The sequence below is a fragment of the Sphaeramia orbicularis genome, chromosome 14, assembly GCF_902148855.1.
Source record: "Sphaeramia orbicularis chromosome 14, fSphaOr1.1, whole genome shotgun sequence".
NCBI classification, from domain to species: domain Eukaryota; kingdom Metazoa; phylum Chordata; class Actinopteri; order Kurtiformes; family Apogonidae; genus Sphaeramia; species Sphaeramia orbicularis.
This window is the reverse complement of record NC_043970.1, coordinates 18809914-18836523: the sequence shown is the minus strand read 5'-3', so window position 1 is coordinate 18836523 and position 26610 is coordinate 18809914. Positions and strand designations below refer to the sequence as shown.

At 36.9% G+C, this 26610-nt stretch overlaps 1 protein-coding gene across 1 annotated transcript; it reads left to right on the top strand.

Moving 5' to 3' along the window:
- The first annotated feature begins 1859 nt into the window (after positions 1–1859).
- Positions 1860–26610, top strand: rcc1l (RCC1 like). The gene is made up of 12 exons (XM_030154259.1): positions 1860–2033; positions 3857–4142; positions 4295–4424; positions 5883–6011; positions 8367–8433; positions 9691–9742; positions 9936–10020; positions 11218–11399; positions 16090–16177; positions 18068–18241; positions 23744–23829; positions 24309–26610. Exons 2-12 carry the CDS (start codon positions 3858–3860, stop codon positions 24384–24386), a joined length of 1356 nt encoding a protein of 451 aa, XP_030010119.1. The 5' UTR covers positions 1860–2033; position 3857; the 3' UTR covers positions 24387–26610.

The window sequence follows — 26610 nt, the reverse complement described above, 5'->3', positions numbered from 1 at the left end:
TGAATTCATACCGAACTGGGTTTATAGATTGCCAGTGACCCAGAAAAGATCTGGTAACATTTTGGGAACAGTAAGTCAAAGTTCACATTTTTGATGAATTTTTAAGATCTTTTTTTTCCCCCATTCATTTATGATGGGCAAAATTTCAAACGTATGTAGCAGCAAAACTTATTGGTTGAATTCATACCAAATTTGGTTTATAGATTGCCAGTGGCCCACAACAGAGGTGGTTACATTTTGGGAACTGTAGGTCAAAGTTAAATTTTTTTGAATGAATTTCTTAAATCTTTTTTTATCCCCATTTACTTGTAATTAGGCCTGTAACGGTACACAAAATTTTTGGTTTGGTACATTTTCGGTTTTGAAAGCCACAGTTTGTTTGTTTTTTTCAGTTCGGTACGGGAAGAAAGAAAACCCCTCAACATGTCTTTAATACATTTATGAATTTTTGAACATTCTTTGACCAATTTTTTGAGACAATAGAATATAAAAAAAACAGGAATAATATAATTCTGCTGCTATAAATCAAATAGAAAATAAAATATTACTAAATGTATTTTAAACATTAGTATTGCACTTTTCAAGGGAGTTTTGAACAAACAACAAAAATCTAATCACATTTCTGTCAGTTCACATTCTGCATTAAAATAACAAAAAAATTCCACATGAAGTGCAACATTAACAAGAGAGCAAACTGGTATTCTGTTTAAACAAACTGAAGAGCAACACTGACAAATAAATTAACCAAATTATAATTTTTTTTGAACAGATAAACTGTTTAGGCCACTTTGTATACTTGTGTGTGTGTGTGTGCGTGCAGGGTGCAATTTCTTTTTTTTTTTTTTTTTTGTCGGAGGCGGGGAGGGTTATACGTGGGGGTTCGGTCCATAACTAACGTAATAACTAACGCTGGCGTGAAACGAAAGTGAAACTTTACATCCTTTCAACTCCTTTACAACTTCCAACTCCCGGGTTCTATTCCTCTATTATACAGCGTGTGTGTGTGTGTGTGTGTGAGAGTGACAGAGAGTGAGAGAGAGAGAGAGAGATAGTGTCAATGTTTTAGAACTACTGTAGTTCCTAGAGGCCAAACAACGTCCGTCTTATCAGCGTCTCTTTCCTCATTGTTGTCTTTCACCTGAACCCCTACTGATCCCAAACAGGACTGTAATGATGGCGGAGGGTCTTCAGTCTCTTCCCTTCAGGTTGACATCATATTTATTGTTATTTTTTAACTTTATGGAAGCAGCTATTTCATATTTGGAGTCATTGTGCACTAGTTCCATATGTCCATGTGGAACTTGCGTGGATTTAAAGTTCCGCATCGAACGACGCCTTTTGTTCCTTTCTCTTTTTCTCAACATTCTGTGCTGTTTCCGTACAGTTGTGTACCGAACCAAACAGGTGTGTACTGAAACGATTCGGTTCGGTACGTGTACCGTTACAGGCCTACTTATAATGGGCGAAATTTCACATGTCTGTCACAGCAAAACTTGTGTTTGAATTTACACCAGATTGGGTTTGTAGATTACCAATGGCCCAGAACAGATGTCAGTCTATTTTGGGAAAAGTAGGTCAAAGTTCAAATTTTTCATGAATTTTTTAAAATGTTTTTTCTTCTCCCATTTACTTATAACTGGTGAAATTTCAAATGCGTATAGTATCCATACATTGTGGTAATTTTAAAAATTCAAGATCAAAACTTGAAATTTCAGTTTCAAATAAATTTTTTTCACATACAAAACTTGTGGCCTACAACAGCTCCATACATGAGCGTCCAGCTGTAGTTCCGCTCTCTGTACAGTAGGTGGCAGCAGACTTATTTCAATTTCATTAAGACGAAGAAGAAGAGCAGCGGAAGAGGCTTTTTTTTCCGGGGTGAAATTAGATTCACTGCTGGTTACAAACACGCGATAATGACATTGAAACATAGTGTTTTTATTTCAGCTTTTTCACGTCACTTTCTTTCCAGCCCAATATAGTTCTTCAGTGTCTGAAATATTACGTAAAATCCAAGCGGAAACGAGGCAAAGGTACGTTTAAACTGTCTGAAACTGGAGGAGGTGAAACCGCGTTGATATTAGCAATAATTTAACATTTCACAGAATAATCATAAGCAGTCCTTCGAATTTTAACCTAAAACTTTAGTTTAAACCAACAAATTCAAACTTTTCTTCAGATCGGCTTTGGTGAATTTTGCTGAATACTCCTACTGTAGATTATTTTAACCTATGAAAATTGATAAAAATTCTTACAGAAAACGCTAGCTAGTGACTGTTCGCTAGCTAATTGACTACAGTGGATCATTGGAGTTTGGTGTCAGTCTGGTCTGACTCCAGTCATCCTAATCCTCAGCCTTACTGCATTCAGTTGTTTTTCTAAAATAAATATTCACAGTGACGCAGACCTATTTATGTAAATGTACAACTACATCAATGTAAAAAAAGGTCATACATGAAAAAGTCAATGATTTTATATCCCCCAAATAAGAATTGGACCCATTTTTCAGTCACATAACTTCTGAACATTCTGACATTTAAATAAAAAAAAAAAATCCTGTCTCTCACTACATCAGAAATCTTGTCTGAAGAAGGTGAAAACAAGGAGTATAACAAAGCAAGTGACACTTGATAAGATCTTAGTTACCTCTAAAACTGTGGTATTTGTGTATCATATTTTTTGGACCTTTTTAATCTGCTTAAACACATCCATACAATGATGTAAAGCCTTCTGACCATCTCCACTTAAAAATGAAGTGTACCATTTGTGTCATGGGTGAAGCGTACAGTCCAACATCTTTATGAACAGAGCATTTCATCTGAAGTATAGATCAACAAAAATATGCACTGTCCTCATATCGTCAACAAAACAAACATTTTCAATATTTTTGCTTACAATCTCAAAAATTGTCAAGTCAGTGTTGTAGGATGTCACTGTTGTTTCTGCTTGAGGTGGAGCTATTTTGAACAACTTTACATCCAGGTCTATAAACAGGGATATCAGCTAAATCTAAAGAGTCTTCACATGATTAATGAGAGATGAACTGGAAAAAAGTTCCATATTTAAACATGCAAGATGAAAATGAAAGAAAACAACAAAACACTGACAAATGTAGTTTTATTTGACAGTCTCAGTAATATACAAAATTATCATAATTGTCATTATTGTTTTATCACTCACTTTATTACTTACTTTGATCTATATTAGAATTTACAGTAATATCGATTCATTTTCATTTATACACAATTGTCATGACTTCATAGACCGTCATTTAAAAATGTTACATGGAGAAAAAATGTTTCTCTAAACTGGTTTTTAAAAAAATAACAAAAATAGATACTATGATGATAAAACAAGCAGCTTAAGCACTATTACATATGAAATGAATCTAAAATAAATATATATTTGAATATATGTATTGCCACCTCAGTTACAACTTATGTTTTATTTATGTCATGCATTATAATAACTAAACACAGCCCTAAGCCACAATAAAACAGCAAATGTGGTTAAAAAAAAAAAAAAAAAACTTTAAATGTTACAAAAATAAGAAAAAATGTTCAAACTAAAATCTGAAAATGACAAAAAACTATAAAATATCTTTATTATGAAATTAGAGCCAGTTTTCAAAGTTTGTAAGTTAATGACGACAATGAAATTATGTCAGCAACTATGTTAACAGTTGCACATGTATGGTTTTGTGGATAATATTCTTATTAAAAAAAAAAGAATATCTATTATTTGTACTTTCAGTGTGACTCTGGTCCTAAATGCTGACATCCCTGAAACCCTGATGTCACTTACTGTACCCACTGTTCATTACTGCATTTTGTAACCCTGTTTTCCATCTCTGCAGGATGTCTTTGCCATGTGTGCGTCTTTGCACTCAACATGTGGCCAAAGGGCTTCAGGTCTGTGGTTACGCATCACTCAGTAAAGCCTCCAGGCCACAGGAAAAAAGTAACGATGGTCCAATTTTTCAGTATGTGGGCCAACACAGAAAGCCGAACCACAAAGTGTTTGTGTGGGGCTTTAGCTTCACTGGAGCATTGGGCATCCCCAGCTTTGTCATACCGGACAGTGGAAGAAAGAAGCCCCGCAAATACCAGCTCAATCCTTATCGCCTGGAGACCGCAGAGCAGGTAAAACTGTAAAAGACCTTGCACTTCACTAACCTGTATGCAAGGCATTATACAGCAAGTGCTTTGTGTTTATTGCTACATTTCCCTACATTTTCCAGTGACATGTTGAGATAATGTACATAAACTCAGTCTCTGCTTGTCTCCTGTTGCAGATTTCCTCTGCTGCCTGTGGTTACGGTTTCACACTCATCGCCTCCTCTACCAAAGATGTAACTAAATTATGGGGTATGGGCCTGAACAAGGACTCTCAGCTGGGCTTCCAGCGAACCCAACACAGCCGCCGTAAGAAAAAGTTAGCTATATCTGTGCCTTTAAAAGGGTTTTATGCAGTATTGATATTTGAACAGCAGGGGGAAGTTGCATACCAGAACACACTTACAACCAAAACCAGCAACAAATCAACATAACACTATGTATCCGCAGACTGTATCACTCACTGAAGAAAGTATAAATATAGTGTATTGTGTGTGTGTGTGTGTGTGTGTGTGTGTGTGTGTGTGTATGCATACGTGCGTGTGTGTACAGGGTGTCCCAAAAAATTTGACATCATTTCATCATCTTATAATTTGTTTAAAATTTCTTTGCTCTTTAATTTGTTTGCTCTTTAATTTGTTTGCTCTTTTTGCTCAGAAAACTGTAATTATATTTATTGCTCTGCTTTCAGGAATAGACATGCTGTTTACTGCAACAGAAAAGGCGTTCTGTGATTTGAAGTACGCCCAAACTCAGTCAAATGTGAATGCGCAATGTGAATTTGTTAGAAAATTTCATAAACAAGTGCCAACAGGAAAGCAGATTTGTGCGTGGCATAAGAAGTTTCAAGAGGAAGGCTGTTTGTGTCAGAAAAAAGGATTTGGGTTAGGGTCACTAGTGGCACGCACATTGAACATTTGTAATAACTTTGGAACATTATAAAATTACCATCCCCTAGAATTTTTCATTTGAAATTTGTAGAATAAAACATTTTATGTCCAAAATAAATCTTATTAAGTATCGTTTCTCCTGACCATGTAGTCACTCCATAATGGACATCTCAAATGATGTCAATTCTTTTGGGGCACCATGTATATATGTAGTAGCTCATTGGTTACACACATCTGCATTATGGTATCATCAAGTTTTCCTCTTCAAACAAAAACTCATTGCTGGTTACAACACTGTCATAAATTTCATTTGCTGTGTTAACTGATAGTTTTAACATAGCTCTGGTAGCTTAGCTTTGTTTTTAGACAGAAAATAGCTGCAGTCAAACCACAAATAACCCCAATTTTTTATTCAGTTTGTGTTGTCAATAGCTGAACTAAAGATCTGTTTGGAATCGTCCAAACAAGGCTGTAACTGTCACAGTTTAGTCTGAACCATGGATTAATAATAAACATAGCAATGTGACATAATAACTTTACACATTCATAAACCTCATAATCAAACATGGAGAAGAAACGCTGCCTTTTGATCATCAAATGCCATTTTTTTCATGTAGAGCTGGGTCCAGCGGTGAAAAGAACAGCAGTGCTTCTAGTTTTTAAATCACATTTACACTTTGCTTGACTCTAAAAGAGGTTGCCTGATGGTTCTCACTCTAATGATAATATTTTTTTTAAATATTTGAGAATAAAAATACTACATATAGACTCTGTAAAGATTTGAACATATTTGTCAACATCATATCAATACTGTTGAACATCTGACATTATGCAACATGTACTGTCCCTTCCTTATTTCTGTTCTATTCCTGTGCAGATCAGAGCTATGATTATGTGTTGGAACCCTCTCCTGTGGCTCTGCCTCTTGTCGAGCCTTTGCAGACCAGAGTGGTTCAGGTGGCTTGTGGTCGAGCACATTCCCTGGTTCTCACTGACAAAGAGGGAGGTAAGAGACACGCAGCCCACATTTAGCTGAGGTAAACATCATTCACCTTGGACACTAAACCCACATGAAACCTGTTCTAAATCATTGAGTAAAAAATGGAGCGATCATCACAGCTTGTGAAACGAGACCAAACACCTGGCATTGAGTTGTTATCGACCACCTGTCATACCGTGTTCTTTAAATCCTCTACCCTCCATTTTCACAAAATGGATGATTACTACGCAGGTGTTAAGTGTTTTCTAAAAGCCTGTTACGATTTTGTGGTTCAGTGAGGTAAATGGTATATAATGTTTTAACCCAGTTTACACTAGTGAGTTTTCATTTAATACATTGGATTCATGCCACTCTTGCAGTTCTCCTCAATGAATTATTCTCATTATACTATATACACTCTCCTTTATTTGCTTTTCTTTCAGCGGGGAGCATTAAATCAACTACAATTTAGAAAGTCGAGTTAGGCTGTAGATTTGCATATGGACATTAGGTACATGCTCCTTCCAGTATCTGAATGAATTATAAGCCCATTAGAAGGCTATGCACATACTCATAGAACTGAAGTTCAATCCAGTAACTACAGTTCTCATTTACTGTGGGTGTGTAGTAGCATACTGAACACATGCCTGTTTTATTGTCATCATGTCATTGTCTTGCCACCTGCAAAGAGAAAACAGACATTTTCTAGCTACAATTAATTATTTGCGAGTCATAAAATTGTATGGAGCTATGAGCAGTAAGGTTAGTGTTAGGATGTTTGCAAATATAATCAAAACATTTGACTATGATTTTATTTGGTCTCAATGTTGTATGGAAATTGACAAGGTTAGCTTCATAAGGAGAAGAGTGGATTGAAACAACCGTGATTCTTGTAAATAGTAACATTACAACTGCTCAGATGCATCAGGTAGAGTTTAAATTAGGGATGCACCGATTCCGATACCAGTATTGAGCATTGGCTCCGATACTTAGTGTGTGTACTTGTACTCGTAAAAGTAATCCGATACAACTGCACCGATACCACTTAGGGCCATGTGACATTCACAGTTCAGTGCAGCAGGTACACAGCAGTAGAGTAATGTGTGGGGAGTGTGGAGATTTTTCAAAATAAATGACAGTGATAAAAGTAACGCTGACTGCAAGTAACATTAAAGATACAGACGGATACGGACGGAGCGCTCTGTCCGTCCTCTGCGTACATTCCATCCGTTTTCCAGGTACTCGCGGATGCGTACCCAGACGGAGAATACCACTGGGAACCGTGGAGGTAGAGGATCTGTTCAAAGAGCGACTGTGTGAGTTAGTGAAAAACTACTGACAGATTTACGACAACTACCCAGAGCTGGGCCGGTTTCCGTCCTACTTATAATACTATGGAGGTACGGAGAGGTGCAGATCTCCGCCAGTGGAAGTGAAAATGAAACTTATCATTCATTTCTCTTTTCTCTACCTCCTGAAGCTTTGCTTTTAAACCTTACCAGCGAAAATGCTGCAACATTAGTATCCACATTAGTGTTGCCTCTGTCGTCTCCATGTTTGTTATTACTGACTTTCTTCTTCTCAAAAAACGTTGCTTTTCTTTGTGGTATTTGTCTAGTATGGTTAATTCAGAGCGGCGCCCCCTGGTGGATTAATTGAGAAACACTCATTCCAACACAATAAATGTCAGGGGCAGCACTTTGTCACAGTCAGACGAATGACAACGACAATAAAGCACAAAAGGAACTAAGAACTGGAATGGGATTATTAAGTACTCGTATTGATACTTGGTATCAGCAAGTACTCAAACATAAGTACTTGTACTTGGTCTGGAAAAAAGTGGTATCGGTGCATCTCTAGTTTAAATGATCAACAGTCTTATCAGGCTTTTCTCTCAACAATAAGTTAATGTGAAGCAAAAGTAGTAAAAATTGAACTGTGTTTTTTTGTCTCTCTAAGGTAACATTAGAACTTTACCCTTTACTACAGCCTGGGAATAAATGACGCACACTCCTGATTATTCTGACAAAATTAGCTTTTGAATTACACTATAAGAGATAAGAAAGTTCATATTGGTGCAGAGGCTTGAAACTTAATTGGTTTTGTCAGTGTGAACTTGCTTTTAAAAATGAGCAGCACTAGAAGGGAAAAGCTGGTCACAGTAAAAAATATTGCTGAAATTAGAGTTATATTTGCTACTTTCTGTAGAAGCGGGTTGAATGAATTGGGTGTTATATAATTCACCATGAAAATGAATGAAAATCATTTAGAAAGATTAAGAAATGCAGCTGTATTGCTGTATTTTTCATTTTAAGTACTGTGTATGTGAATGTGATGCATACAGACAGACTTTAACTTCATTCTCTTTATGTTTTCTTTCAGTTTTCAGTATGGGTAATAACGCCTATGGCCAGTGTGGAAGACGCATCATTGAAGATGAAGTCTACAGGTGTGTCACAGTTTACACACACAAACACAGTGCTGTTACTGCTTTTCAGTCTTAACCATTTTATAGCAGGTGGTTTTTTATCTAATAGTTAAACAGTTAAATCTTGATAACAATGGATATAAGTATCAATTTTCACACCTTTTTATAAAGTGTCTACTGGTTACAGATAAATTATACCAAGTATTTCTCAAGTTTGCTTTGAAACTCAGTGTGATAGCATTATATTGTTGTTATCTGACAGGAAACTTAACACTTAAAATACTTCACAATTAAACAAGACTTGTTTCCATTAAATATCTAGATTGTCATGGGTTATGTTGTCCCACTGGAGTATATAAGGCATTGAAAATATTTTTACACTCTGAGATATCTCATTGCATGTTGGAGTTCAGATCCTGGACCTGCAGCCAATGGACTTCCAGCAGTTCATCATTATTTCTTCAGCAGCAGCAACACATTACTCTAACTCTGCAAGTCATTGCAGATTAAACCTACATACTTCAGTGCAGACAGACTCTAAAGTGTTGCTGTAAATGGATTGAAATAAACTCCCTAGCCTAGCAGCCTGTGCTAACAACAGTAATGCTACAAACCAAGAGGTTACTCTAACGCTCTCTGTGAACTGTAATTGCACTAAAAATTTGTCCATCAGAAACAAATGTAAGCTGAGGAGGAACATTTTGACAGCAATATTAAATATTGGTATTGAAAATGACAAGTGTATACATGAAACTCTAAATTAAAACACACAATAGCTAAAATTTAATAAGTAAATGAAACACAACCTGCATCAGTGCTGTGTGGAAAATATTTTTCTATCACCTCAGGATATGTATGATTGTTGTGCACAGAGTTAATGAGAACGTAACATGTTCGCAGAAGAAGTGTCCAGAAATGGTGAATAAATCTAACACAAAAGTGGGATGGGACAAGATAACCTCTGCTTTTTCCTACTCCATTTTGGACATGAAGTGCTGTTAATGTGCTATATTGCACATTTTGTATGGCATTTTTGTTTGGTCTTGTCTCATTGCATACTGTATTCTGGAGTGTTTACAGTAATGATTTTGTTCTTTCTTGTGTTTGATATAATGTTTATCATCATCAAAATGACCAAAAAGTGAAACATAACTGTCTGTGAGGTATTTGGGTGCAGTTTTAGAAAGACGTTAAAGGAGGGAGAAGGATATGGCCTCATCTGGAGATACTGCCATCCTCAGATGATGTAGTGTTTATTTCTGTGTTTTGTTCCAACAGTGGCAGCCATATAATTCACAAGATAGACGGCTTCGGCAGCAGAGTCGTCCAGGTGAGTGCAGCGTTTTGTCCGAGTGCTCCTAACAGATGGGTTTGTGGTGTTGTGTCTCATTTTTCTCCTGTAGAACACTTAAGGGTGCACTTAAACCTACACCATGCCCAGCTGTTGGTGCATTAAAGTGTCTGTATTGCTACACTAGTCTCTGAACATTCCAAATCAGTTGAGTCCTCCTTTCTTCTTTCAGGTGGCTTGTGGGCAGGACCACAGTCTGTTCCTCACTGAGACGGGGCAGGTGTATGCATGTGGATGGGGTGCAGATGGACAGACAGGTTGGTGCTCTACACCCAGAAATGACACTCTTTGTATCCATCACACTTGAACTGAACACACACCTAACAGCTGTCAAGACAATTCTGAGCGTGATTTGGATGTGAAAACAGTTGGTCTGAGTGTGTCTCAGTCAGTAACTACATTTACATGCACACAGTATTCGGTCTGTATCCCTTATTCTAAAAAAAGACAGAATTCCTAATAAGCTGTGTACAAGGCTAACAAAAATGAATATTCCACTTATCTCTTATCGTTAATTTCCGGCGGACTCTGCCCTAAGGATTAACAAAGGTCTATCTAATCTAATCTTCCTGTTTATATGCATCCATGCATATGCATTAAAATAGTGTTTTCCAGTCATAGTAGATGTTGCAGTGTGAACTCAAGTCTACCACTTCTGCTCTTTCAAACACCTTTACCGCTTTATGTTAAAATGTATGAAAGTGTATGTGTCCATGGATATAGGTAAGATGTTATTATTTAATTTTCTATGCTACCAACTGTATTGCTCCTACAGACTTTTAGTTGCATAACCTGCAATGACAGAGTCCGACCCACCAACCCACTTAGATTCTTTTATAATATTTGCTCATATTGAACATTTTCTTATTCTTTTATTTTATTGTTTATTTGACAGGGACATATGCTGTCACACGTTAGCTAAGAGCTAATTTACATCTGCAGTCCCTGGTCCTGTTGATACCTTCTTTTACGGTATTAAAAAGTGTGTTTCTCATCTTGGCCAGAAATTTGGACTTCTATTTTGAAAATCCAACTCTACCAGAGAGGATCTTTGTCTGTTACCCCATGACATGTTTCATAGAATCCTCATAAAACATAAAACTCTATATTTTTATCAGAAAATATTCCTTTTACAAAAAGGTTTTTCCTAGAATATCCATTTGGATGTTATTTTTTCTTTTTATTCCTTTTTGGTATGATAGACCTTTTCACAGCTTTGTTTTGGTTGAAGAACTGGTGGAACATGACAGTTTTGGTCAGATTTGGATGTTAGTTGCCAGCATGTCTGTCTTTACAACTAAAATTAAACACTGAAAACAGGTGAAATAAATATGAGAAAAAAAAAAAAACATTTTCAAAAACTAAAGCAAAATGTAGTAGCCAATAAATCTTTTTCATAGAATCTTTTGTCTAAAACTCTTCAGTCCAAATAACTGCACTTCCTTTTCCTCTAGGTCTGGGGCACCACAATGTCAGCTCCCATCCAGTGGAGGTGGGAGGAGATCTGAGTGGAGTGGAGGTTCAGCAGATCAGTACGTATGGAGACTGTAGCCTGGCCGTTTGTCGAGATGGACATCTGTACGGCTGGGGTAACTCTGAGTACCTGCAGCTGGCTTCGGTCACACAGTCCACACAGGTGAGGAGAGAAAACAACCATCATGCTTTGGGCGCAAGTTGAGTCTTTATCAGATCATTTTCTCACATTCTAGGAAGAAATGAATCAAAACCTCATCATTATCTTTCACTGGACACTGTTTTAATAGCTTAACATGGTTTAATATACAAGAAGACTGAAAAACACAACAATACCTTCATAAGTGAGCATCCTTAGACAATCACAAACCTCCTAAACCAGGAGTGTCAAACTCATTTGAGTTCAGGGGCCACATTTAGCCCAAATCGAACTCAAGTGGGCTGGACCAATAAAATAATAACAGTGAAAAAAGTAAAATTATATTGTGATCAGGTTTACATCTACAAAATTTCCTTAAAAATCTAAATAACATGAACAACTTGAATTATCTTAAGAAAAACAAGTGCAATTTTAACAATATTATGCCTCGGTTTCTCAGTTTATCATTTACACGTGCGTTACAATTTGCATTACAATCACACAAAACATTTAGTAACAGGCAGAATATTGGTAAAATTGCATTTGCTTTTCTGGAGACATTTCCGTTTGTTTATATTTGTTCAGGTTATTCACATTTTTTATAAAAGTATAGTTTGGTAATGTAAACATTTTCATGTAATTTTACTTTTTTGCACCAAAAAACAAAGAGAAAATTGGGGTTGTCATTATTTATAGGTTATTATGATAATATTTTACTAGTCTGACCCACTGGAAATCTGATTGATCTGTATGTGTCTGTATGTGGATTGATTGTTAATATCTTCAGTGTAATTTTTGCATTTCACAAATTCATCCCGCGGGCTGGATTAAACCCTTTGGCGGGCCAGATTTGGCCCCCGGGCCGCATGTTTGACACCTGTGTCCTGAACCATATCTCTATAGACTCGTGACAATGCACTGAACAGTAACCATCAACTAAAAACATCAGTCATATAAAGCTTTTCATACTTACTTGTAGCAGGATGTGTAGAATATTCTAGAGACAGTATTATTTTCTTTTTAAGAATTGTATTATATAAATGATGTTAGTCAATAAGTTCTAGTTTTATGACAATACGATAATGACAAAAAGTAAACAAATACTGTAGTTCAGTGATATTTACCAGAATACTTTTTGCAGTAGGTTATGTAAACAATGACTCCACTTGGCCCAGAGGTATCGTAGTTAATGAACGTGGATTAAAATTGTAAGTAGCAGTGAAAAATTATTTAGTTAACTGATGTTTAAACAAAAACTACCTTTGTTTGAAAACTAAATAAAAAAACTCCAGTGAATCAGAATACAGCTGCTGATGAACAAAATGATACATTGTGGCCCATAATGTTGGAATAATTTGTATTGGTATTTATGCACATCAATAATCACTTTTGACCAGGTTCAATGATCACATACTGAGTCCCGGTTACACTTTATCTATCAAGAATAAATCACATTGTCTTAATCATTTCATGAGAAGAGGTGAAAATTATTTTATTCTACCTTTATGGGCAACAGTGTTAGGGATGCACTGATGCCAATACCTGTATTGGGTATCGGTCCGATACTGAGTGTGTGTATTTGTACTCATACTCGTAAAAGTACTCAGATACAACCACACCGATACAGCTTACGGCAGCGTGACATTCACAGTTAAGTGCAGCAGGTACGCAGTGGAGGAGTATTGTCAGCAGTGTGGACATTTTTCAAAATAAATGACGGTGACAAAAGTAACGCTGACTACAAGTAACATTAAAGACACAGATGGATACGGACGGAGCCTTCTGTCCGTCCTTTGCATATTCTATTCGTTTTCCAAGTGCTCGCGGATTTGTACCCAGACGGCGAATACCACCGGGAACCGTGGAAGTAGTGAATCTTCTGTAAGAGCAACTGTGTGAGTTAGTGAAAAACTACTGACATATTTATGACAACTACCCTCATCAATATCAACATTAGTATCCACATTAGTGTTACCTTCTCTGTCATCTCCATGTTTGTTATTACTGACTTTCTTCTTCCTCTCAAAAAACTATACTTTTCTTCATGGTATTTTTCCTGTATGGTTAATTAAGAGGGGCGCCCCCTGGTGGATTGATTGAGAAACACTCATTCCAACGCATTAAATGTCAGTTGCAGCACTTTGTTACAGTCAGACTAATGACATTGACAATAAAGCACATTTTCAAAAGTAACTAAGAACTGTAATGGTATTATTAAGTACTCATATCGGTACTTGGTATCGGCAAGTACTCAAATGTAAGTACTTGTACTCGGTCTGGAATAAAGTGGTATTGGTGCATCCCTAAACAGTGTATATAATAAAAACTAAAACTGTTCCCTAAAATAAACGAAAGCTTCATATCTACTAGTTGAAATGAAACTGAAAGGAAGTCAAAAACCAAACTGAAACACTAAATACTACACACTATACTTCTGTACCATACTACTCTAAGGCCTTTTATAGAACTGTGTCTCACTTCTTTAGCACAGGAACCCATGGTTTTCACCTCGCCATTAAGAGGAAAGTCCTCTGTCACTTATTTCGTGCTCTGTCAGGACTGATTTGCTCCTCAGAGGCATTTAATGAATTCAGACTGTGCTCCTTTGTGACTTCTCATGTAGCACCAGGGGTTAAAACATTAAACTCAGTGTGCTGCTGAATGCTTCTGACGGCTGCGTTTCCACTTGTCAGTCATCTGTCCAGACGACAAAGCTGTCTTTTCTTACCGGCTCAGTTCACAGCCGCCTCAAATCAAATACATTGAATATAATGGTTCTGACATGAGAGGTTAAGGTTCAACACGGAGAATCGTTGTACAAAAGACTCAGTGACTGGATGCTTCAGAAGAAAAAGTCCAAGATTAACAAAGGGAGGTTATTATCATTTAAGAACATAGCCTTGTCAAGTATAAAAAAAGCAGATGTATGATCTTTTTTGTTATTTCGTATGAAAGCAAATGGGACTCTATAAAAAAGGGCCTATTTTGTTGAGTTGGTTCATCTAGACCCTAGATGAATCAAATCTTGTGAAGTTCGACTTTTTTTCGCAGATAGACGCTGACTTGATGTAACCACAAACAGAATTACTCAGACTTTGCACTAAAGGCTTCTTGTTGTTTCCAGTGTAATTTTTCTGGTAAATGACACAAAGACACTGACTGATTTACATCTTTTAGAGTTGTCTATTGTTGGTACTAAGTGAATACATTAACAGTTTGGAGTTTTTATTACATAATACCTGCAACGTATCCTGTATTCCAAACAAAACACTTAAACTAACACTGAAACTAAGAAAAAGTTAATGAAATGTAAGCATTTTCAAGAAACACACTATATAGACAGAAATGTTGGGACACATCTACAGTTTGTGGACTTCTCATTCCTGTTGATTTGAAATGTTATCATGGTAAAACCTATTTGCATCAGTTATTGTCAATAATTACTATACAGTGCATCTGGAAAGAATTTACAGCGCTACACTTTTTTTTTTCGTGTGTTACAGCCCTAAAGCAAAGTAGATTCAATAAATTTTTTGCCTTAATTTTATGTACAATACCTCATAATGACAAAGTAAAAAAGTTTGTATGAAATTTTTGCAAATTTATTAAAAAAAAACAAAAAAACAATTATAACATGTACATAAGTATTCACAGTGCATAAAATTTACTACATTTGCTCAACCCTTGCTCCAAATAAAGCTCAGGTGTATCCTGTTTCCACTCATCATGCTGCAGATGTTTCCACAACTTGACTGGAGTCACCTGTGGTCAGTTCACTTGATTGGACATGATGTGGAAAGACACACATCTGTCTACGGAACGTCTGATAGTTGACGGTGCATGTCGGAGCACAAACCAAGGCATGAAGTCCAAGGAATAGTCTGTAGACCTCCCAGACAGGATTGTATTGAGGCACAGATCTGGGGAAGGGTTCAGAAACATTTCCCAATGAGAACAGTGGCCTCCATCAAGTTTGGAACCACAAGAACTTGTGGTAGAGCTGGACACCCAGGCCAATCTGAGCGATGGTGGTTGAAGAGCCTTGGTCAGGGAGGTGACCAAGAACCCGATGGTGACTTGAACGTCATTGAACATGTCTGCAGGGATCTGAAAATGGCTGCACCGACACTCTCCGTCCAACCTGATGGAGCTGGAGAGGTTCTGCAAAGCAGAATGGGACAAACTACCCAAAAATAGGTGTACCGAGCCTGTAGCGTCAGACTCCAACAGACTTGAAGCTGGAATTGTCATCAAAGTATTGAGCAAATGCTGTGAATATAATGTACATGTTATATTTTATTTCTAATACATTTGCAAAAGCTTCAAACAAACCTTTTTTCACTTTGTCATTAGGAGGTATTGTGTGTAGAATTCAGAGGTAAAAAAATTTATTGAATCTAATGTGGAATAAAGATGTAACACAATAAATTGTTTGAAATAAAGAGTGTAGCCCTGTGAATACTTTCCAGATGCAATGTAATTATAACACTTATCAGTATCATTTTGTAGTGAAGTCTCCTGTTGGCTATAAAACACCTGAATTTAATGTGTCCCAGTACTTTTGTCTATATAGTGTATGTTTGAACATAGGTTCTAAAGTAGAAAAGTAAACAGATTGAAAACAAAAATGAATCATCATAACCTCTGAATACACTGGGTCCATGTGTAGATTTAGTCACTGCCACTGAAGTGTTGTTTATGCTGTTTTTTTCAGATCAGCTCTCCTCATCGTCTTCCTCTAAAAGGCTGTGGGAAGGTGGTTCAGGCAGCATGTGGAGGTACACAGGTGGCCATTCTCAACGGTGAGTCCACAGTAAAAAATCTCTTAAAGAAGGAGATAAATGCATGTGTTGTATGTTAGCAACAAACAACAAAATAAAGACAGCTGTACTAATAAGTCAGTACACTGTGAAGACTGTGCTAAATTATCAGGTATGTTATGTATTTGTTTACTTTTGGTCAACTTCAGTCCCTTTTGGATTGGAAAAAACACCTAAAACGGAGAGCAGTGATTCATAAATACACTTTAACTTGTATTTTATTGTGGACAATTTGAAGCCAATTGGTCAAACTGGTCTCATTTTGTGTACTATACATCTTCTATAAATGTTGTTTTACTGAATCAGTTCCCCTTCTGTTTCTTATTGACATTGATTTTAAGTTGTGGTATTATACTTACATTCAGAGAATTCCTAAAATGCATGATTAATGACTTTTGTATAGTCTATGTTTTGAGGAGAATAATTGCTGCCAAATATTTTCTAATTGCTCTGGTAAATCTCAAATATAAAATATAAGTTGCACCACCTAAATAGGCAAGCAAAGCAACACCTTAAATAAGTTATTTTTAGTGTAGTGCTTTAATTTAAATGGTGTTTAAAAGTGATACAGACACATTTAAAGTAGCTGACTCCTGTCCTCAAATCACCAGCCAAAGCTTCTGCATTTCCATTTGTTTTGCTTCCTGCTGTTGTTGTCTTGTATGTGTACATATACGTTCAGGTTTTGAGTCAAACTTGGTTTTCTCTGCAACTGAAGGGCAATATAGAGAATAGAACACACACAATACATGCTATTCATTTCTTTGTAATATCTCAGCCTTGTAAACTATGTGAATCCTTTCTATCAGAAAGAGACGTTTTCCTTTTTCACCTCAAGATCACCTGCAGAAATGTGGGAAATGATGGTCTGATGATCTTTTACTCAGAAAAATGGACTCCTTTAGATTTCATCCTGCACTGACCTGCATTGTTAAGAGTCTTGTGTTGGTTCTGATTCTTGTCAGTAACACCAGTCTCTCTCTCCTGGTGTTTCAGTGATACGTGAGTTGTTATATAATCACTTTATTGTCATGATTTCAGAAACCCAAATAGTTTTGCATAATCATGATAATCATTAGTTGTATAAAAATACATGGATGAAACTAATAGATTGAGATAGAGGCACAGTTTTAATGTCATCTCATTGCCCCCCTTCATATCAAGGTGCTTCCATTAGTAACAGTCATTAGGATTCATTAAGACTAACATATTTGTCAGATCTGCCCTGTGTCCCATATGCAGATTTTTAAGCCGAAATGTTACATTTGTGTTTCTGTATTTCAATGACAATAAATGTCATTAGTCTTACTTGTATCCATATAACTAAACTATTTACAGACTCCAACTGTACTAATGACATAAAATGAACAGAAAATGACAAATTGCTAATCATCACTATTTGTATGAGAGTTAAAACTAATCCAAAATGTTGTTGTCGTGACACTCCTAGTAACGTCTCCAAAAATATTCCAAAAAATACAACATGGTCAAACAGCCTGGGGCTTTGATAGAACTGTAAATATAATCTGAAGTAGGATCAAGCTCCAGATTTTGATCCGAGAGTTAAAGAGTTAAAGCCAGTACAGAAATATTTATGTATTTTCTGACGTGGGAACAGAGCTTTGAAATGAAAAACAAAAGCTTAACGGCTTCAGATTTGGTGTCGCAGTGATTCCATTGTTGGCCTCTTGGTGGCGTCACAGACTCTAATACCTGTCTGTTACACAGACAGAGGGGAAATTGGCCTGTTTGTCAAAGTCTTTTCAGTTGTTGTAAGCGGATTGTCACCAACTGTCTGAGAAAATGTGTTGTGTATAATGAGAAGACAAAGCCGGAGCTGTCAGTACTAATTTGAGTGTGATCTCTCTTCAGACAGAGGAGAGGTGTTTGTGTGGGGATATGGCATTCTTGGAAAAGGTCCAAAGCTGTCAGAGTCCTCAACCCCTGAGATGATCCCCCCCACTCTGTTTGGACGCTCTGAGTTTAACCCTTCAGTCGCCGTCACCAGGATCCGCTGTGGCCTCAACCACTTCGCTGCAGTAACAGGTGAGCATGTCTGTCTGTGGGAACAAGCAAGTAAGATATACTATGGTGCAGAATTGACATTAAATTTAAAGCTTTATTCTCCTGAGTCTCTCTTTGGCTCAGAGGAGAAGAGATAAAACAACTCACAAGCATTAAAAACATCATCAAAGCACAGTTATTCAGTCTCATCTAATGTGAAGTGTTAGAAGTTGTACAGATGTCTGGGGGGACTTTTCACTGTTGACTCAAGCAATTCAGTTTATGAACAAAAGAGTTGTGCATTTCTTTTTTTTTAATTCAAGATAAATTGGCCCTTAAATGTCTCTAGATGATTAAGTAGCCCATAAAGTTTTTGCACAGTCTAAACTTAAAAATTGCTCTGTAAATAACTGAGTAGAAGGTTTTTATGAAATATAAGTATTGCCATATCTTCCACTGATACACATTTCTATTACTCTAGTATACAGGGTGTATCAGAAAAAAGTAGACTCAGAAAAAAACAACTAAAAACCAAAATGCAAGGACATTTTGAAAATCTGGTCATAGGTGTTTATTGACCATGTAATTCTCCCTTGATTGACACTAGTGTCCTGGGTCAGTTTTCATGCTTCAGTGAACAAGGCTATTTTGAATTATGCAAAATAAGTCTTTTGTGCATGGAAGTGTAAGGGTTAATATGAGATGTGTCACCATGGATGACAAGTTCCATTGGTCTTTTACTTGCACACATAAAACAGGAAAAAAATAATTACACGTTTACCCCCTACCATCGATACAAAGATTTGACACATTGGTGAGAAACTGAAAATTAAAAGCAAAATTTGCTCAGTGAGTCAAGGTTTGGGTTTTACACTTCTACACTCCTCTTTTACTTTGTTTTAATTGAGTATTATTTATGTTTTATTGATTATGTTTTAATTGTAATTGTGTTTTTAACCTGTCTCTTTTCCATTTCTGTAAAGCACTGTGAATTGCCCTGTGTTTGAACTGTGCTATACAAACAAATCTGCCTTGCCTTGCTTTGCCTTCAGGATTTTAATAGAAGGCACACACTTCTGTTAGTGGAAGGATTCCAGCAGGTTTAGTCTTCCGCATTGACCCTGTTCCTTTGCCACACAAATTTGTGCCCTCCTCAACATATCTGCGCAGTTATTGGTCTGTTTCTAACAAATGGAATTCCCAAGAGGGAACACCCAGATGATGCAATGAATTCCATATGGTGACTGAAATGTTGAAAATTTCAAATGGTCAGCTCAAAACAAGCTTAAAGAATCCGCACTAACAGCATTAACCCCTTGCATTTGGCATGATAGACTCAAACCTGTCATCAATGTGAAATCTTTGTATCAATGGTAGGGGGTTAAGATGTGATTATTTTTTTCCTGTTTTATGCATGCAAGTAAAACACCAATGGAACTTGTCATCCATGGCGACAGATCTAATATTAACCCTTACACTTCCATGCACAAAACACTTTTATTTTGCATAGTTCAAATAAGCCTTGCTCACTGAAGCATGAAAACTGACCCAGGACACTGGTGTCAATCAAGGGAGAATTACATAGTCAATAACACATATGACCAGATTTTCAAAATGTCTTCGCATTTTGGTTTTATGTTGTTTTTTTGGAGTCTACTTTTTTCTGATAAGATAAGACTTTATTGACCCCACCATGTGGAAATGTAACAGTTTACAGCAGCAATATGCAACACACCAATGTAAAAGAAAGGCAGGTAGAAATAAACGTTCTTAAAGTATAAAAATTTAAATATAAAATTTAAAGATATTTACATATTTACATAGTGATTGCACACATGCATGATGTGATATGGGGGTGGTGGAGGGTCACTGTGTAATATGGGGGTGGTACACCCTGTATACTAGATGATGAAAATCTGCTGTAATGGTAGCTGCATAAAAACAACACATCAGATCCTGTGTTGTAATTGATGTGACCCCATGTATAATGGCACATTCTAACATGAATAGACACATGGGGCCTCGTTTACAAATCCTCCTACGTCTGCATAAGAACTACTCATATTCATCACAAACAAATGCATAGTGTTTACATACTGTAGCTTAGTGCTAGAGTGTGTGATAAATTCCACACACTGTGTGGGCTTCTGTGCAGGAGGGGCTTATTTACATAAAGAAACACTTTAGCAAACACAAATCAGTCTATATGATGCACACTGTCTCCTTTAAAGGCCTCTTTGTTGTCAACGAAAAGCCATTACCAGTATTATAGTTACCATATGAGCAATGAAAACTGTAAGAGTGCAAAAGAAAGCATTATTATTATTTGATAGACTTACCCTTAGACAAAGTTAACAATAGGGTGTAGTTATATGTGTAAGACAATATAAACACCGGTTCACACTAATGCATTAGATGATAGTAATGCACCTTAATGTTAGATCACACCTGCTATAAAACGGAAAAAGAGGAAGTCTGTTCTGAGCTATTGCGGAAACATGGCAGTGCAACATGAAACCATAATAAACATTACATGCAATTTGTACACTTGGATCCTCCTAAATGCATGTGAATGTGTGAGCAAATGAATAATGGATCACTTGTACACATGTAAAGCGCTTTGGGTGCCTTGAAAACTGCTATAGAAATCCAATCCATTATTATTATTGTTAGCCTATTAAAATTATTCTTTTTATTATTAAACCCCCCGTGAAAAGGTCCAGTGTGTAATGTTTTGTCCCATCTAGCAGTGACGTGGGCAGTTGTAAAAAACTGAATGCCTCACCCTCCTCCAGTGCATGAATCCACTGCCTGTAAATGGACCTCATTACAGTGTTTGAGTTGTAGTTATGGTGATAAACTCTGGTCTACATTCAGATGTAGAACTGATTGGCATGTCATGAGAACATTTTTTAAAAATGAGATGAGGAAGTCTATGTACTAGTGTAGAAACTTAAGGATACAACATCATAGGGACTGTGGAGATCTGCAGGTGTAAAACAGTTTTTATTTTCAGGTGATTGTACATTATTATATTCATATCTGCAATTAGATCCTCTTAAATCTTTCACACTGAGGATATTTTTCTCTACATTGGAACTACAACAGAAACATTGTTTTCTTTTGTACAAACATTCACACAAATTTGTAGTCGTTTGAAGTAGACAGGGTTTTAAAAAAAGAACAAAAAAAAAAAAAACAAAAGAAAATATCTGTTTTGAAAAATGATTGTGTACAGGACATAAAAAGCCCAAAATGTGCACTAGCTGTAAGGAGAGAATTTAGCATTTTTTTCTGACCACCACTTCTGAGGGTGTGTAATTGAAGCTACAGCATCAGTTATTTTTCCCACCTGATGATTGGATGCCTCAGCCGATTAGTCATATTATACTTTATATCCTCATATGCAGTGAAGATGTTCTGGGGATTTGCTTCAGACACATTTTCCCTCATGATTACTGTCACCACTGTATTCCTTTTCTGGGTTTAACATTAGTCACTATACAGGTTAATTCTCCAGTCGGTGCCTCTGACCATGCTACCGATGAAGATCTGGAGTTGGTCCTCGAGCACCTTCAGTGGCAGCTCACTGCTACTAATTTGCTAAATGTTAATGCTAATTGCTAACGTTAGGTACTGCAGAGACCAAATTCCCCTAGGAGGATAATAAAGTGAGTTAACCTTTAGAGCTGGTATCCTTCTAGAACAGTCTGTGGAATCTGGTCAGATCATGTTTTGTCTTCATGCCTCCACACTGCCATCGCAGGTCAAAGCAAAACTTTTTCTTTGTAGAAATGAACCTTTTACACCTGCTGCCTAATCCATGATTGTTCAAAACACTGTTCTTCCCATGTTTGATGATGAAAGTACAATCCATAGACTCAAAGGAACACTTCAGAAGCTTCACACAGTCTATTTGTTAAGTTTTCTTCAAAACTGCTTCGGAGTTCTGCAGTTAAATGGCATTCTCTGCTTATTCATTGTTATATCTAATGGATCGCACTAATTTCAGAATAATCTGTTTTCTAAGTCAAATAATGGCAAACATTCTTTTTACTTAAGTAAATTCTATGCTTGTTCTTATTCTAATGCCAGTGGTTAGAGTTTGGTCAAACTTGGACTAATATTAATTTAATTTCCTGCCTGGTGCTGTAAAAGTTAAAATAACATAATTGCAATGATGTTGACTTTACTTGCCTCCTTTTTTCAGTGCATACATTGTTTATATAACCTACAACATGAGCTCCATTAACACAGAAACTACTAAATTAAGAAGTGTCACATCAGTCACATTAGATTTGTGATCTTCTCAGTTTTCTTATAATAAATGTATGAGTTCTTGGGTTGTAGTTTTGTCACACTGATGTTGACCTTTGGGCACTAAACTTTAATTAGTTCATCCTTGAATCCAAGTTGGAAAATTTCCTCAAGGTGTTCTTGACATATGGACCCAGAATAGAACAGACGGATGGAAATGGTAAAAACATGCCTCTGAACACAGCTGTCACCGGTGCAGAGACTGAAAAGATAGATTAGATTAGCATTTTGCAAATGTTAATGGAAAAATGTCTTTGTTTGTGTAGCATCCTCTGGCTTGAATTTACATCATAACGGACAAAAAATAACAGGAATAAGAAAAATCATTTAAGAAACCAATCAAATAAAAGGGAAGAAATTAACAAAAAGCAATATATAAACTATTATGAATGTATGTTTTGTTGTGAATCTTTGATGTGCTTCTTTTCTACCTTCAGCTGTTCCTGCATATGCATGGACAGAAGTTCCTCTAAATTTCACAGAGAAGAGATAAATAAATCATTTTCCATGTGTGGGGACAGTTGTATGCACACTAAACACACAGATCTACATTTGAAAAATGCGTCCGTTGATGGTTGAAGAATAACTGCACCCAGACTAATAAGCAGCGGTGGCTTTGCACCGTAGTACCACCTACATCACAGCCGGGTGTGATCACAAGATCAACAGATCACACCGACACTCAAGAGGCTTTTTCACATTTCATTCCTCAGAGGTCAAGAGGATTATGTTGTGTTTGCAGAGAACTACTTTTTACCACCTTCTTCACACTGGATGTTAAATTCTAGTTGTTTTTTTTTTATCTGGTGAGCAAGTAGCAGTACCTTTTTCCCTCTCAGGCTTCTTTTCAAGCAGCATAAAACTCAACCAGAGGACAGAACAACCTGTTTTAAGCCTCGAGCGCTCACTGCTGATCTGAAAGCTAATGGCTATATGTGCAGAAAAATGTTTGAAGGCGCCCAGATAGTCTATCAATATTCAAAAGTCTCCTCTGGTGGAGTTCAGCAGAGGACATGTGTTAGTCAAATCATACTGAAGATGGAATGAGGGGGAGTTTGTTCTTTGTAAATGTTGGTGGGTTTTTGCTGACAGTGTGATTGTGTGTTAGTGGTTTAAAGCTCAGCCTTCCTGACTCTTACAGTTTGTTCCACACCACAGCTGTCCTGTGTTGATCCTCAGCAGGCGCCCAGTCTCCCAGCATGCTCATGTCTGACTGTTTCATTGCAGATCGAGGCGAGCTCTTTGTCTGGGGGAAGAATGTGAGAGGTTGTTTGGGCATCGGCAAGAGAGATGACCAGTACTTCCCATGGCGAGTAAGACAACACTGATTCAATATTAGTCATGCAAACAACCAGCTCATGTTCCGTAGACAAAAACGTGCACTAGTTGTAACGGCTTTGACTTCTTTCCCTTTCAGTTTTAATACGTTTACTTTATTTGGTTCTTATCAGGGATATAAGTGTCTACTTTTCTTCCTCACATCCTGACTACACATATTCAGGCTTTTGCCAAATCACCAGATTAATCTGGCAGTGCAAGATGAAGGGTCGCTGATAGTGCAGCTGTTATTTTTACCTCCTCATGTTGGCGTCTGCATGATTTGGCATTAGACTGCAAAATAACAGACTGAAGGGGGACAAAGTCTTCAGTCTGTACACGTAGTTGAGTTAATAGCATTTTTTGTCAATGAGGTTTCTAAAACTGCATCTGAAGAGCCACTAAAAGTATTATTGGATGTTTTCTCACTTTGTGTTGCCTGCTGATCCATGTGTCGCTGGTCTGTTCCCGTCAGGTGACAGTACCGGGTCAGGTGGTGGATGTAGCGTGTGGTGTCGATCACATGGTGGCGCTGGTGAAGTCCCTCCTCTGAGCTCCTGTTTTCGTCAGCAGCAGATAAAAGGCTGCATGTTTGGCCGGGCCTCCCGCTGACCATCGGACGCCTCAGGGAGCCGATCAAGGATGCTCTGGAGTCTTGAAGCCAGCTGTTCTCTGCAGGAGAAGGACCCTAATGTCCCTTCATCCTGCAGTGACGTCAAGCCGCGACCAGAGCAGTGGATTCTCATTGTATCCTGCACGAAGGGCATGTGGGAGAGACATTAAAGACTATTCTGTTCCCTTTCATTTTCACTGCACTGAACAGTGGTTTTATCTGTTGTGCAGAATAATGCACATCATCACAAAATGAAACCTGCTCCATCTCTGACACCAATGTAAGATCAGTAGAAAAACAGACGTCTTATTAAACCTGAATTACACAGTTTTACATTGTATTCATTGTATTTACAGTGTAATTATCTCCTTCAGAGATTAAATGTGCAAAGTATTTCATACTTGGAATAGATGAGGTGGAAAATAAATGACAAACATGCTGGTTGGCAAATGTTTTCAAGCTATATGATAATAGTACAGTCTTACAAATACTGATTGGTTTATGTACATTACCACAATACGTTTATCAGTCTTAAACTAGAAGAAATGAAAAGTTAATGTACTCTAGTGTACAGTGTATTGGTATAAAAGTACAGACATTTATTTTAATACTCATTCTCTTATTGAGTCATAGAATTTCACATTTTGACCAAATACTGTATCTTGAAAACTATAGCCAACTAGCCTTTGACTAAATATTCTTTATTACCAACACACTTTAACTACACTTCAATACTACTGGAAGCATTTTGCTGATAGACCTAGAAGGGAAAAAATGTTAATACGCTAAAATACTGGCATTTTGTTGCTACTATTCGACATTTTTATAGCAATTTTCCTTTCAAAAAATTAAAAAGAACCAAACTCCTGCCTCTTATTGCTGATCCCTGTGGGACCTTATTTTAGGGGAAAAAAAAGGATTAGTCGAATTTTTGATCCTGTTTGAATTATGCCTCATTTATACATGTTTGTCAGTTTAAAAGATAATTTTAGAAGTCAAGGAAGTTGCAGTTTGTTATAAACTTGTAGAACCATCAAACTGAAAAGACATAAATATAAACACCCAGAAGTAGTGGAGGTGATGTTATCGTAACTGTCTACGATCTGTTCAGAGGATGTCTCGTACTGACCTTAACCTAATATTTTTTTCACCAAACTTAACAATTGGGGTAAAATGTGTCATGTGGCCAATTTGATGTTGGTGACATGATCTTTTAAACTGACATCATACAACATCACATATAAATGGTGACATTTCAAACCAGATTAAAAAATGACTTGTTTCTTTCCGTTGATGCTGTTCCTATTCTTTTCTGAAGTTTGGTCCCATGGGACACAGCGGTAGGGGCTGGATGTGGGCTCCCTTACATGGTGCTTTACAAACAAATCCACACTATCATAATATTGAGATAAAGATATTAATTGAGATGTGGTTGATTTTGAGTTTCTGCTGTAGATAAAGGCAGCAGCAAAATGTATGAACAGACTAAAAGAAAAAAAGTAGGTCTGATGTGTGCACTGTATTTGAACACCAGCAGCTCATGTATTTGGGGAGTTCAAGGTTAAATTACTGTTTTTGTTAAAATGAGTGGTACAACTATAGTCCCACATCAGAATTAGTGGTAGTGAAAACACGAATAATAGCACTTAATTAAACTGATTCTGATTTATTTATGCATGTAACATTACTTCTCTTCCACATCCGTACCCCTGTAGTAATACACCGACTGAAGACAAGTACCTCAGACAACCCCACTTTGAAGAATCCGAACAAGCCCTGATTTGCAAAACCAATCTACAAAAAAAAGGCAGGAACAGAAAAACAGTTATAGAATATGATAATTTGTGCTCAACAAATAGAGATGAAGAAGGCACTCTCCCAGAGAAACAGTCAGAGGAAGCAATTTTACAGAGCCTTAGTACTGAGTGTGTGGGTTCTGCATAGAAAAAGCTCATTAGAAGCAGCTGAAGTTTACAAAAAAATACAGCAGACAAATAGATTTTGCATTAGACGTTCTGACCTTTTCGAATGAATTCATCGGCAGCAGAAAAACAAAAACCACTCAGACAGCAACATCATGACCAACAACCCCAAAGGACTGATGTGTCGGACATCAAATTCTACATGTTTTAGAGTCATAATTTGGTTTCATTTGGGATTAGAA